Below are 12,770 nucleotides of genomic sequence, written 5' to 3'. Positions count from 1 at the left end.
GATAGATAGATAGATAGATAGATAGATAGATAGATAGATAGATAGATAGATAGATAGATAGATAGATAGATAGATAGATAGATAGATAGATAGATAGATAGATAGATAGATAGATAGATAGATAAAACACTTTGTGCTTCATTGTGTGTTGTACAGATAAAAACAAACTGAAGAAACCAAACTTCCGTCCTTTCTAGTGATTTCGCCCATGAAACTAAAATCCCCCCCACCTCATAAAGAGTGTTGGTACGGTCGGCATGTGCGCGAATGCTTTGTAACAACAATGGCGCCCAAAGCAGGTGGGTGTGTGATGCTTGCAAAGTTTGGAAAAACTGCATTATATATCCACGTTATTAAGCTATGACGTGTGTTGGTTCAAGAAACTGCACATGAAAAGTTTTTTATGCCTCTTGTTATATTGACTGTTTTACTTTCACGTTAGCTAGCGTCAATGCAGATAGTTGAGGGGTGTATTTCCTGGAAAATGTTTCTGCTATGGTTCCATGTAGCTGACACCATGCTTTACCTGACCACACCATAAACACTGCAGGAACACCGATAGTGAACATGCATTTCACTCCTGTCTGGCCATGTAACAAACCCTTAACAACTCGTGTGCTCAGGCCGTCGAGGGACGAAGCGCAAAGCGGAGGCCGAGGTGGAGAAAACATCAGCGGAGGGGAAGAAGGAAAAGGAGGAGGAGGAGAGCGGCCAGGACGGCCTAAAGGTGGCCATTGAACACTGGTTAGTAGTTCATCCTAATCAGAGTTAAAGCAAGTACTCAATTTAAGAAAAAAAGGTTTTACTTATTGCTTGATTTGAGTCGATGCAGTTTTATTACTGCAGCTCGTATTAATAATTTAAGTGTAAAAATATTAATGATATGAAATAGCACATACTTTATTATAATGCATACATTTCTGTGCAGATTTGTGTCGCTGCAACTCTGTTATAAGAGGAATTTATTGTCTTTTCATTTCAATAATGAAAAACTGTTTGGTAACTAAGAGAAAGCAACGGCAAATAGTGCCAACAGGCTTTTAACTGTATGTTGGTATTGCACAAGTAGCAACAGTCCTGGATGTGTGTGTGTGGGCTCATATTGTCATAACCGATGTGGGCTTTTTTTTTCCTGTTCATTGTATGATACACACAGGGTTTTGTATCGAGATAGGCTGATGCTCCAGTGTTAAAAAGAAATAAATCCTCAGGTTCACCAAAAGTGGAATCGGACGTTATGTTGTAATAACAAAAACGTGTTAAATGACCATGTTTGGTTGGTGTTTGGCAGCAATAATGTAAAATACACAAAGAAAAAGTGTGTTGTGTGAATATATTTTTTTTTTACCTTATGAGAAACAGTCACGCTTCCTGATGGCTGAATAGCCATCGCAGATGATGGTTGATCTCTTATATCTGGCAGTAAAAGCTGATGGGTGTACCGGCGTAATGCTGAGGAGGTGAAAGCTGCCCTCCTGGCTGCCCGCCCTGAACTGACTGTGGTCCTTAACCCCGAGAAACCCCGGAAGTACAGCTTCGAGATCACTCTGCTGGATGGAGGCAAAGGTGAGGAGGATGAGACGGCAAATCCGAGGATAATTTGGCCATTTGATGTCCCCAAGGAAAGACGATCATTTCCTACTCCTTTCAGTTTTGTGAATGTTACACTTTTGTTTTTGGCTGCTAAACTTCAACAGAGTAAAAGCTGGATGTTCTTCTAGCCTCTTCTTGCCCCAGTAGAGTTTAATTTTCACTCATTGCATGCTGTTTATCTCTGATGGTAGAAACATTGCCCCAGTTACTCTAAATGACCACGGGACTTGCTTTGGACAATCTCAGTTATAACTTTTACTTAAAATAAAGCCACCTTTTTAAAAACGGTCCGTATTGTTGCTGCTTAAACAGCCAAAAAGGTGTTGGAGATCACCTGAAGCACAGGATAATCCCCAGAAACTTTTAGGTATTGTTTTAACATGCATGATCATTTAATTTGAATGTTTTAGTTTTCAGGGCCAGTATCATCCTGTGAATTGAAAGTTTTTCTGAAAGTCTTACTGCTGTCAGTTAAATATTTTTACACAAACATATTTAACACTCATTACTTTCATTACTGTTCCTATAAAACAAACAAAATAAGGCAGTTTTCTTTTGTCTCATCATTAAAGGAACATCTCTGTGGACGGGAATAAAAAAGGGTCCGCCGGCTCGGCTGAGGTTTCCTCAGCCTGATGTCGTAGTTGCTGCTCTGCAGGAAGCTCTGAAGGCCGAATAGACGCTCAGTGAAGGTTTGTCAAAGTTGTGCTTGTTTTAGGTGCTTTAGCACCCTGAAACTTGTGCCGTTGAACAGAGTCTCTCCTGTCCTTTGTGCAGCCGAGCATCCAGGAGATGTGACTGATGGAAGCAAAAAATGATGAAGAGTGACCAAGGAGATGTTCTCAGTCACTCCTCTGATGAGTCAGGCTCCAGCTGATGACATCTTCTGGATACATGGTGACACCTACTGGAGCGTCTCTGAGCTAAAACTTCTCTCACATCCACATTCCTGTGGTTGTTGTTGTCTTTTTTAAAGTGTTTCCTGAATCATTTCTCAAATGTTTGGTGGGTTTTTATATCTGTTTCACAGCAATGGATTTCTTTTCGTTTCCTTTTTTTAATCTTCAGCCAAGCTGTGCCTTGTGTCATGGGTTTTACAGGAAATTGGGCCTTTTTACACATACGCGCACATCTTTCATCTTTTCTTCTCATTTTGAGGGGTAAAATGTCTAAATGTACATTTTATAGTGTTCTACTTTTCTAATTCAATTTGTATGAATTCTTTTTATTTTTCTTGTGATGTGCTCAAAACCTTTGTGGTGCGTTTCACAAGTCTCTGAGATAATAATGTCATTAAAGAGTTGACTTTACAACCTCCAGTTAAACCTTTTTGAGAGCTGATGGCTCAGAGTTTAATTCGTCCCAGTTCCTTTAAATAAGCAAGACAAACACAACATTGGGGAGTTGGGGGGGTACACAAGAACCAGTTCTGGTTGGATGATGATGATGAAGGAGATGGAAGTATCAGAACAAATGAATGTTCATTGGATTTAATCTTTTTTTCAAGTGCGTTGTTACCTGTGAGACCAGCACATCTACTGAGAGCTCTGCTCTGAACAAGTGACTCTTAAGCACTGAAAGAGGCAAAAAAAATGGAAGTTCAGCAATGTTACAAGCACAGGGAGAGGTTTGTACAGGGATTACATGCAGTTTTTTGTATGTACAAGAATTCACTAACAAATGGGAGCAGTCATCAGACTGCTTTCAGAGAATACAGCTGGCGTAAAGAAAAAAGCAGGACGTATGAAGGAGAAGAAAAGGGCTGTGGTCACTGGTGTGGGGAGTGGAGACTATGGATGAACATGTAAATACTGCTTATAAATCTGTCCTTGTTGGAGGAGAACAAGCAGATTTTACACAATTTTTGTAAAACAAAAATTGTTACTAATGGTCTTTTGGGATGTGGAGTTTTGTGTGAATTAGATGAATTCACAGACTCGCTCCCCAAAGATTTTGTCTTCGTGAGAAATGTGTAAATCAGCGCCTGTAACCATTCAGCACAAACAAGAGAAAGCCTTCCCTGTTTTTTTCTTTTTAAAACAAATGTAGTTCAGAAACACAGTATTGTGAAAAATGAGTATTCATAGATATCATTCAGTGACAGTCCCAATTTATACAACAACAAATAATGATATTTGGAGTGATATGAACAGGCGCTACGGTGTTTTAAAGACATTTATTTGGTGTAGCATCCAAGTTCCAAGCTTTAGCGCTGCGATTCTGAAAAGAAAACTATCAACAGTCTCTTAAAATGAACAAATAAACTATATTATCATGCAGTCATGGACCGAGATGGGTAGCTCCACGTGACATGTAACCAAAATGATGTTATCATATTAGGAAAAGCAACTAGTTTAAGCAGCTGACATTACATTTTGCCAAATGGATAATTCGATTTGAAAGTGTAACTAATAAAAACTTATTCCATCCTGTTCCACTTGGATTAAGTATTTGAAATACAGTACATAGATAGATCTATCTAAAGTACGGGTTTTCTTTTTTTCGTTTTTTAAAAACTTTTTGATTGTATTTAGTGCTCTGAACTGAGGTGAGTTAGAGCCGGAGCACAGCGGTGGTTTACATATTCTTTTTAAATGTCGCTACTTGCCTCTTGTTACTGTGTAAAACACTTTGTGCTTCATTCGGCTTGTAGGACAAGTGTTGTACAGATAAAAACAAACTGAAGTTTAATTTGTGTTGTTCAGAAGAAACCAAATTTCCGTCGATTCTAATAGTGGTTTCGCCCATGAAACTAAAATCCCCCCACCTCTTAAAGAGTATTGGTACGGTCGGCATGCGCGCGAATGCTTTGTAACAACAATGGCGCCCAAAGCAGGTGGGTGTGTGATGCTTGCAAAGTTTGGAAAAACTGCATTATTTATCCACGTTATTAAGCTATGACGTGTGTTGGTTCAAGAAACTGCACATGAAAAGTGTTTTATGCCTCTTGTTATATTGACTGTTTTACTTTCACGTTAGCTAGCGTCAAGGCAGATAGTTGAGGGGTGTATTTACTGGAAAATGTTTCTGCTATGGTTCCATGTAGCTGACACCATGCTTTACCTGACCACACCATAAACACTGCAGGAACACCGATAGTGAACATGCATTTCACTCCTGTCTGGCCATGTAACAAACCCTTAACAACTCGTGTGCTCAGGCCGTCGAGGGACGAAGCGCAAAGCGGAGGCCGAGGTGGAGAAAACATCAGCGGAGGGGAAGAAGGAAAAGGTGGAGGAGGAGAGCGGCCAGGACGGCCTAAAGGTGGCCATTGAACACTGGTTAGTAGTTCATCCTAATCAGAGTTAAAGCAAGTACTCAATTTAAGAAAAAAAAGTTTTACTTATTGCTTGATTTGAGTCGATGCAGTTGTATTACTGCAGCTAGTATTAATCATTTAAGTGTTCATATAAAATTATGTGAAATAGCACATACTTTATTATAATGCATACATTTCTGTGCAGATTTGTGTCGCTGCAACTCTGTTATAAGAGGACTTTATTGTCTTTTCATTTGAATAATGAAAAACTGTTTGGTAACTAAGAGAAAGCAACGACAACCTGTTAAATTACCATGTTTGGTTGGTTGTTTGGCAGCAATAATGTAAAATACACAAAGAAAAAGTGTGTTGTGTTAATATAAGTTTTTTTACCTTTTATGAGAAACAGTCACGATTCCTGATGGTTGATCTCTTACGTCTGGCAGTAAAAGCTGACAGGTGTACCGGCGTAATGCTGAGGAGGTGAAAGCTGCCCTCCTGGCTGCCCGCCCTGAACTGACTGTGGTCCTTAACCCCGAGAAACCCCGGAGGCAAAGCTTCGAGATCACTCTGCTGGATGGAGGCAAAGGTGAGGAGGATGAGATGGCAAATCCGAGGATAATTTGGCCATTTGGTGTCCCCAAGGAAAGATGGTCATTTCCTACTCCTTATTGGAATGTTACACTTTTGTTTTTGGCTGCTAAACTTCAAAAGAGCAAAAGTTGTATGTTCTTCTAGCCTCTTCTTGCCCCACACCCAGTAGAGTTTAATTTTAATTCATTGCATGCTGTTTATCTCTGATGGTAGAAACATTGCCCCAGTTATTCAAGATGACCACGGGACTTAAATATCCCTTATTACTTTCATTACTGTTCTTATAAAACAAAATAAGGCATTTTTCTTTTGTCTCATCATTAAAGGAACATCTCTGTGGACGGGAATAAAAAAGGGTCCGCCCAGAAAGCTGAAATTTCCTCAGCCTGATGTCGTAGTTGCTGCTCTGCAGGAAGCTCTGAAGGCCGAATAGACGCTCAGTGAAGGTTTGTCAAAGTTGTGCTTGTTTTAGGTGCTTTAGCACCCTGAAACTTGTGCCGTTGAACAGAGTCTCTCCTGTCCTTTGTGCAGCCGAGCATCCAGGAGATGTGACTGATGGAAGCAAAAAATGATGAAGAGTGACCAAGGAGATGTTCTCAGTCACTCCTCTGATGAGTCAGGCTCCAGCTGATGACATCTTCTGGATACATGGTGACACCTACTGGAGCGTCTCTGAGCTAAAACTTATCTCACATCCAGACTCCTGTGGTTGTTGTTGTCTTTTTTAAAGTATTTTCCTGAATCATTTCTCAAATGTTTAGTGTTTTTTTTCTTTTCTTTTTTTTTTTTTCATTTTGAGGGTTAACTACTTATGTGTTCTACTTTTCTAATTCAATTTGTACGAATTCTTCTTTTTATTTTTCTTGTGATGTGCTCAAAACCTTTGTGGTGCGTTTCACAAGTCTGAGACAATACAGTGTTTGAGATGTCATTAAAGAGTTGACTTTACAACCTCCAGTTAAACCTTTTTGAGAGCTGATGGCTCAGAGTTTAATTCGTCCCAGTTCCTTTAAATAAGCAAAACAAACAATGTTGGGAAATTGAATTGAGGGTTTGAAATTTTCTAAGAAAAAAATAAGAGTCGGGTGTTGTACAGACGTAATCCACAAGTAGGAAGTTGTTGTTTTTGCTGATTACATTCATGTTTTAGACAAACTGAGAGAAAAGCACCAAAGCTACGGTATTATGTCTGGATTAGTCATAAACGTGTCCGTCTGTGGTGAATGGCTAAGCAGCCATGGAATGGGTTTTGGCGTTTTTTGACATCCAGTGAAAATGACGCCAATGCTGACTCTAGAAACTGAGCCAAAACCAATACTACTTTATGTTTTTAGTGGGAAACAGCTGATGCTCACGTACTGGATTAATCAATGGGTAAGCACACAAAGCCATTTGACAAAGATACTCGGGAGGCTCACGTGGAGATAGAAGAAAGAAAAAAAAAAAAAGGACAAGAACCAGTTCTGGTTGGATGAGGATTATATTGATGGAAGTATCAGAACAAATGAGTGTTCATTGGATTTTATTTTTTTTCAAGTGCGTTGTTACCTGTGAGAGCAGCACATCTACTGAGAGCTGTGCTCTGAACAAGTGACTCTTAAGCACTGAAAGAGGCAAAAAAATGGAAGTTCAGCAATGTTACAAGCACAGGGAGAGGTTTGTACAGGGATTACATGCATTTTTTTTTGTATGTACAAGATTTCACTAACAAATGAGAGCAGTCACCAGACTGCTACTTGAACTACATCTACTTGAAACGAGGACGAGAAATAAGGGGATAGATTCATTGAGCTTTATCAGCATGTGGAGGACTGATGGCTGAAAATAGCCTTCAACAAGGGCTCATAAACGCTGACTCAGTATCTGCGCTTCACAGCATTGAATCAGGTCGTTTTATTAGTCGCCAGCATGTGGTGTATGGAATCATTTGTATCCCATACAAAACAAATTATGTTGAGAATGATACAGGTTGAGAAATTTGAAAAAAGGAGGTGGTCAATAAGAAAAAAAGATTACCAATAGACTATAGCAATTTAAATGGCACTCTTCATATCAGACGGTAAATATCCTTCTGTGAAATGTAATATCTTAAAAGTATTCCGAACTCGGGCTGAAGAGGACATATGACAACATAATTAATTGGATTTACTTGATTTACAATAACTGGGCCGATAAGAAGGTTACGAGGACATACTTAAATCCAGCAGGTGGCAGTATTGCAACTCACGGATGCAAAGTGTCGTTGAAAAACATCAAAGAAGAAAAAGACCTCATCATCACGCGACAAGACAGCGACGTTTCCTCTTGAGAAGAGACCTTTTTCTCCATTAGGACTTGAAAAGTAGCCGGTAAGCGTTATAAATCTGAACACAATCAACTTATACGTTCTCTCCTGACAGAGTGGGAGACTTTTGTTGGATGTGTGGGCAAAGTAGTCATGTGTGGGCAGTTATTCCGGATTTGCTCAAGGTTGTAACGCTATATTAGCCACCACCTGCTAGCTGCTTGCTTGTCAAAATAGTGTTTTTTTTCTTGGTTTTCTTCAAAAGCACCGTGAATCATCAGTCTAAATAATTTCGTGCTACTAAGAATCCCTGAGCCTTGTAATTATATTATCTGAACTCAAAGTTGCCAATGTTTACAATACTGCTGTGTTAACTGCTTACATACAGCAATTTACCGGAAAATCTCTCCTTATCATCTCTCCTTTCACGCAAAGATGAGAAGACTGTTTAGTTTTAGTTTTGTTCATAGAAACTACATAATCGTTTGATTAGTTAGTTTATAATTTTGATATTTGATTGTTTGGTTACTCCAAAGCCATAATCTTGGGCTGTAAGGTATCCAGACCTGTCATGTTTCACCATTTATGTGCAATTTGTAGATGATGTTGTATGCCCCCTGAACTACTCTTTTACAATTTGAGTCAAATGAATCTGGAGAACGTCCCCTTGGAATTTACCCATGCCACCAGGGAAGAAAAAAAAAAGAATAGTAATTGAAAAACCTTGTCAGTCAGTGTTTTCAGATGATATTGTACAGCTATTATTCAGGTTTTGTCAGTAGCAGAAATGTTTTATTATGTTGGTGATTTTTGTGCTTCTTCAGGTGTTTTTCACATTGTGTCAATGTTTAATGTGCTATTGTAACTCTGTAAAAGCAGATAGCATTTTCTACCCACTATAATGCCGTTGCCACAATTTACCTTGTCAGTCATGGCGACGGAGGGTGTGGAAAAGGCGAGTGAAGATGCCCCAGCATCCGGGAAGATGTGCACCAGGTTTGACCTGGAGAAAGAGACTGAGCTTCGGTTTGAGGTGGAAGCGGGAGACACAGCAGAGCAAGTCGAGCTTGAACTCCTCACGGGAATGGCCGAAGTGTTTGGCTGCGAGCTGAACCGCAACAAGAAGTACACATTTGGACCTGGGTCCAAGATAGCTGTTTTCACCTGGCAAGGTTGCTGTGTGAATCTTTTTGGCAAACCAGAGGTGAGAACTATGGATAAGAGACTCAGTACAGATTTGTGAATAAATACAGATTTGTTTTAAGAGTAGATAACAGTATTTATTGAGAAGTTTTTTGGCTGCATCAGTTTTGTTTTAACATAAAATGCAATATTTACAACATTTTCTTTTACAGTAATCCGAATGGATTCAGATTGGACTACAATCCAGGAATAGAATAAACATTATATGTATGTTTCTCTTAATGAATATAATGCTCAAAAAACCTATGTGTCTTTTGTCATCACCACAGGTGGCTTATGTGTCCAAGGATACTCCAATGCTGCTCTACCTGAACACACACGCTGCCCTGGAACAGATGAGGAAACAAGCAGAGCGGGACAATGAGAGAGGGCCACGGGTGAGTTTTAATAAGCAGCTACTGCTTCTCTGGTTAAGATTGTTATTAAAAACATTTTGTATTCATACTGACTAATCAATTGTCCTTTAGGTGATGGTGGTGGGACCTACAGATGTGGGGAAGTCGACGGTGTGTCGGATGCTTCTTAACTATGCAGTGAGGGTCGGTAGGAGACCAACACTAGTGGAGCTGGATGTTGGACAGAGTGGGGTAAAATGAATTACGATAATACTATAATTTCCCACAGAATCAGATTATTTGTGTGCTGGTCTGGTACTTTGCCATTTACCTTTTGTTATTTTCATTGCGATGGAAGGTACAGATTTAATTTAATTTAGAAAGTTTTTTTCTCTCACTCACTTCTATTCACCGTGTCATCGGCCTGTTTATTACCTCGTTTATTCTGACAATCACCGAACTCGCTGCATTCGAGTTGCCAGCCGTATGTCCTTAAAATGTTAAATTGAGGCGCTGTTTTAGAGTAATATGCTAATGGTCTGAAAAAAGTTCCTGTGACAGTGTAATCCAGCAAATGTTCCTGTTGTGCAATACCGTGTCTTAATTCGGTGTCCGTGTATTAAGAGGGGAGGCGACGTTTGTGTGTCAGAGAAGGAGAGTGGTGAGGGGCCGAGTCAGAGAAAACCCTGAATAGATATTGAACCAGACTACAGAAATGAGGAAAACGGTACATGCTGTATGTCACGACTTTGTTTTACATCATGCCAACAGACTCCTCTTGCATTTATGGAAAGTGAAACTACACAACATCTGTTTATAGAAGACAAATGCTTAAGATTTATCAGAAAAGTGTAAAGCGTTTTTGTGCTCTATCAGGTTTCTGTACCAGGGACGGTGTCAGCACTGTGCATTGAGCGCCCGGCAGACGTGGAGGAGGGTTTCTCGGTCCAGGCACCTTTGGTCTACCACTTTGGCTCTACTACCCCAGGGACAAACATCAAACTGTACAACAAGGTGAGGACAAGATAAAACAATCATTACAAATAACAATTTTATCCCTTGCCATGGGTTTTATTGGTGTTTTCTGCCACTTTGCTCGTGAAATGTAGCTGACGTCGTGCCTGGCCGAAGTGTTTTCCCAGCGCTGTGAGGTGAACAGGAAAGCCAGCGTGGGAGGCTGTATCATCAACACCTGTGGCTGGGTGAAGGGTTCTGGATACCAGGCCCTGGTCCACTGTGCCTCTACCTTCCAGGTCGATGTGGTGCTGGTGCTGGACCACGAGAGGCTCTACAACGAGCTGAAGCGAGACCTTCCTCACTTTGTGCGAGTTGTTCTCCTACCAAAGTCCGGGGGAGTGGTCGAGCGCTCCAAGGAGTGCCGGAGGGATTCCCGGGATGAGAAGATCCGCGAGTATTTCTATGGCTTCCGTGGAGTGTCTTACTACCCGTTCTCTTTTGAAGTGCGCTTCTCAGACGTCCGCATCTACAAAATCGGGGCACCATCTATCCCGGACTCGTGCTTGCCTCTGGGAATGTCTCAGGATGATACGCAGCTAAAATTAGTGCCCGTGACACCCGGGAGAGATCTGACATATCACGTGCTGAGCGTGAGCAGCGTCGACGATGGGGATGACGGTGCGAGAAAGAGTATTGTAGAGAGCCCGGTTTGTGGCTTTATTGTGGTAACTTTTGTAGATACTCAGACACAGGTGCTGAAAGTGCTGTCACCAGCACCCAGACCACTGCCCAGACACACTCTGCTTATCATGGACATCCGCTTCATGGACATGAAGTGAAGCAGCATCCGGGGAAAGAGAACTTGGGAAGAAGTGGGGAATCTTGTTCGGGAGCAGTCCCACTCGATTTTGTTTCATATTTGGTAAATATGTTTCTTGCTGTCCAGGAGGGTTTTTCTTGATAATCTGTTTTATAAACATTGACGTATGTCTCTTGTGTAATAAATTTTTAATACTAAAAAGTCTAAGTGTGTTAATCTTACTGACTTCCTCTCCAAAAGCAGCTTATCCGACTTTTACATTTGTGAGCTGGTCTTCATTTTAATTCAAATATAACCCCCACCTAAAAAAATTGACCTTACATAACTTAACTTCCAGGCTAAACCAAAAACTTTTGGTAGGTTTTCCTAAAAGCCTCACTTTATGGTGTTTTGAGCATGTAAAGCGGCATGTCCTCCCTCTGCTTTTCACATCCTGGTGTCTCTGTGTCTGTTTTGACCAAAGTAAGTCAAAGGACACTAACCTGTGGGTGACAGCCTGACTCTTAACTGTTTGTGGGCACTACAGTAGGAGCTGATTGATGTTTGTTTTGTTAACACCTGCCAGCTCAGAGGATAGTCTTTATACCATTATGTTGTTTTAGGTTTCCGCATTATTCACATGTCTTATTTTTTCAAGTGCGAATGGAATACCAGCAAGACGAGCTGGACGCAACCTATCAGCATATAGTATTACTGGCTGATAAAACTGTGTGATGCACAAAACTCAACAGTCTGTGACAGTGAGCCTGACCTCTGATTAGTTTAGAAGAAAAAAAAAGACACCATTCTCACTCTATCTTCTCTTTTTTGTTGTCTTGATTCTGTTGTTCAGTTCCATAGACACTTGGCAACTGAGCCACGATAACCATATATGGCTCATATGTCACACTCATTCTAAGTATCCATAAGGCGTAGTCTTTGGGTATTTCACGGTCTCATATTGATACGTCAATAATGTGAAATCTCCTTCAGTGGTGGCTTTGTGCCATAAGTTTTCACCTTTGCCATGACTCGAGGTGCCTCCTGACACACCGGGTCAGTTGTAGTTTTGGAATATCGTGGCACCTTGGGATAATGAGACAGTAGACTTATGTTGAATTTCTCACCAAGTTTTTTGCTGTTAGTTTGTGCCTTTTTATCCCCCCCCCCAAAGTGTGTCATGTGACCCTCTTGAGTATTCAAAACAAAATCTTTGATTGTCCAATGCTAAGCAATATGGTGGTCATAACGGGTTACATTTAATCAGGATTTATCAAATTTGATATTTGTAGATGGATCACAGGCACATTTTTAAGTATTAGTTTATATCATTTTGATTAGATATCAAAATCATTGTCCCAAAAATGTAAAGAAGAGACACAAAGCAATATGCCTGCAGGTGTTTCTGCCGCCATGTTTGGGAGGATTTGATTTGACCAAAACTTTTAATACGGAATGTTTCTTTTTGTTTGTGAAGTTAAACTCCTCTCATGCTGTCAGTTAAGCGGTCCACCTGCAGGTTTTGTGGGTACTAACTTTGCGAGAGCTGGTTAAGTGAATAACAAAATACTGAATATGCAAAGGACAGTTTTAATGTATAGAAAATGTTATGCAATGTTTTAAGAGTAGATAACAGTATTTATTGAGAACTTTTTCGGCTGCATCAGTTTTGTTTTAACATAAAGTGAAATATTTACAATATTTGCTTTTACAGTAATCCAAATGGATTCAGTTTGGACTACATTC

At 40.3% G+C, this 12,770-nt stretch overlaps 2 protein-coding genes and 1 pseudogene across 3 annotated transcripts; all 3 read left to right on the top strand.

The window, feature by feature from the left end:
- Positions 1-227: 227 nt before the first annotated feature.
- Positions 228-2,851, top strand: LOC140318609 (selenoprotein H-like; annotated as a pseudogene).
- Positions 2,852-4,379: 1,528 nt separating this feature from the next.
- LOC140318608 (selenoprotein H-like) lies at positions 4,380-6,397 on the top strand. The gene is made up of 5 exons (XM_072396424.1): positions 4,380-4,429; positions 4,754-4,874; positions 5,299-5,441; positions 5,773-5,892; positions 5,978-6,397. Exons 1-4 carry the CDS (start codon positions 4,414-4,416, stop codon positions 5,877-5,879), a joined length of 387 nt encoding a protein of 128 aa, XP_072252525.1. The 5' UTR covers positions 4,380-4,413; the 3' UTR covers positions 5,880-5,892; positions 5,978-6,397.
- A 1,301-nt stretch (positions 6,398-7,698) lies between these two features.
- clp1 (cleavage factor polyribonucleotide kinase subunit 1) lies at positions 7,699-11,206 on the top strand. Of its 2 annotated transcripts, XM_072395663.1 has the most exons (6): positions 7,699-7,794; positions 8,660-8,934; positions 9,203-9,310; positions 9,401-9,520; positions 10,145-10,282; positions 10,378-11,206. In XM_072395663.1, exons 2-6 carry the CDS (start codon positions 8,662-8,664, stop codon positions 11,062-11,064), a joined length of 1,326 nt encoding a protein of 441 aa, XP_072251764.1. In that variant the 5' UTR covers positions 7,699-7,794; positions 8,660-8,661; the 3' UTR covers positions 11,065-11,206. The 2 variants fall into 2 exon arrangements, with proteins under 2 accessions (XP_072251764.1, XP_072251763.1); XM_072395662.1 differs by lacking the exon at positions 7,699-7,794 and having other exon boundaries at positions 8,593-8,934.
- Positions 11,207-12,770: the final 1,564 nt, after the last annotated feature.

Source organism: Leuresthes tenuis, unplaced genomic scaffold (genome assembly GCF_036924035.1).
Source record: "Leuresthes tenuis unplaced genomic scaffold, fLeuTen1.0.hap1 SCAF_11, whole genome shotgun sequence".
NCBI classification, from domain to species: domain Eukaryota; kingdom Metazoa; phylum Chordata; class Actinopteri; order Atheriniformes; family Atherinopsidae; genus Leuresthes; species Leuresthes tenuis.
Note: the sequence above shows the minus strand (reverse complement) of the source record. Positions and strands in the feature narration are given on the sequence as shown.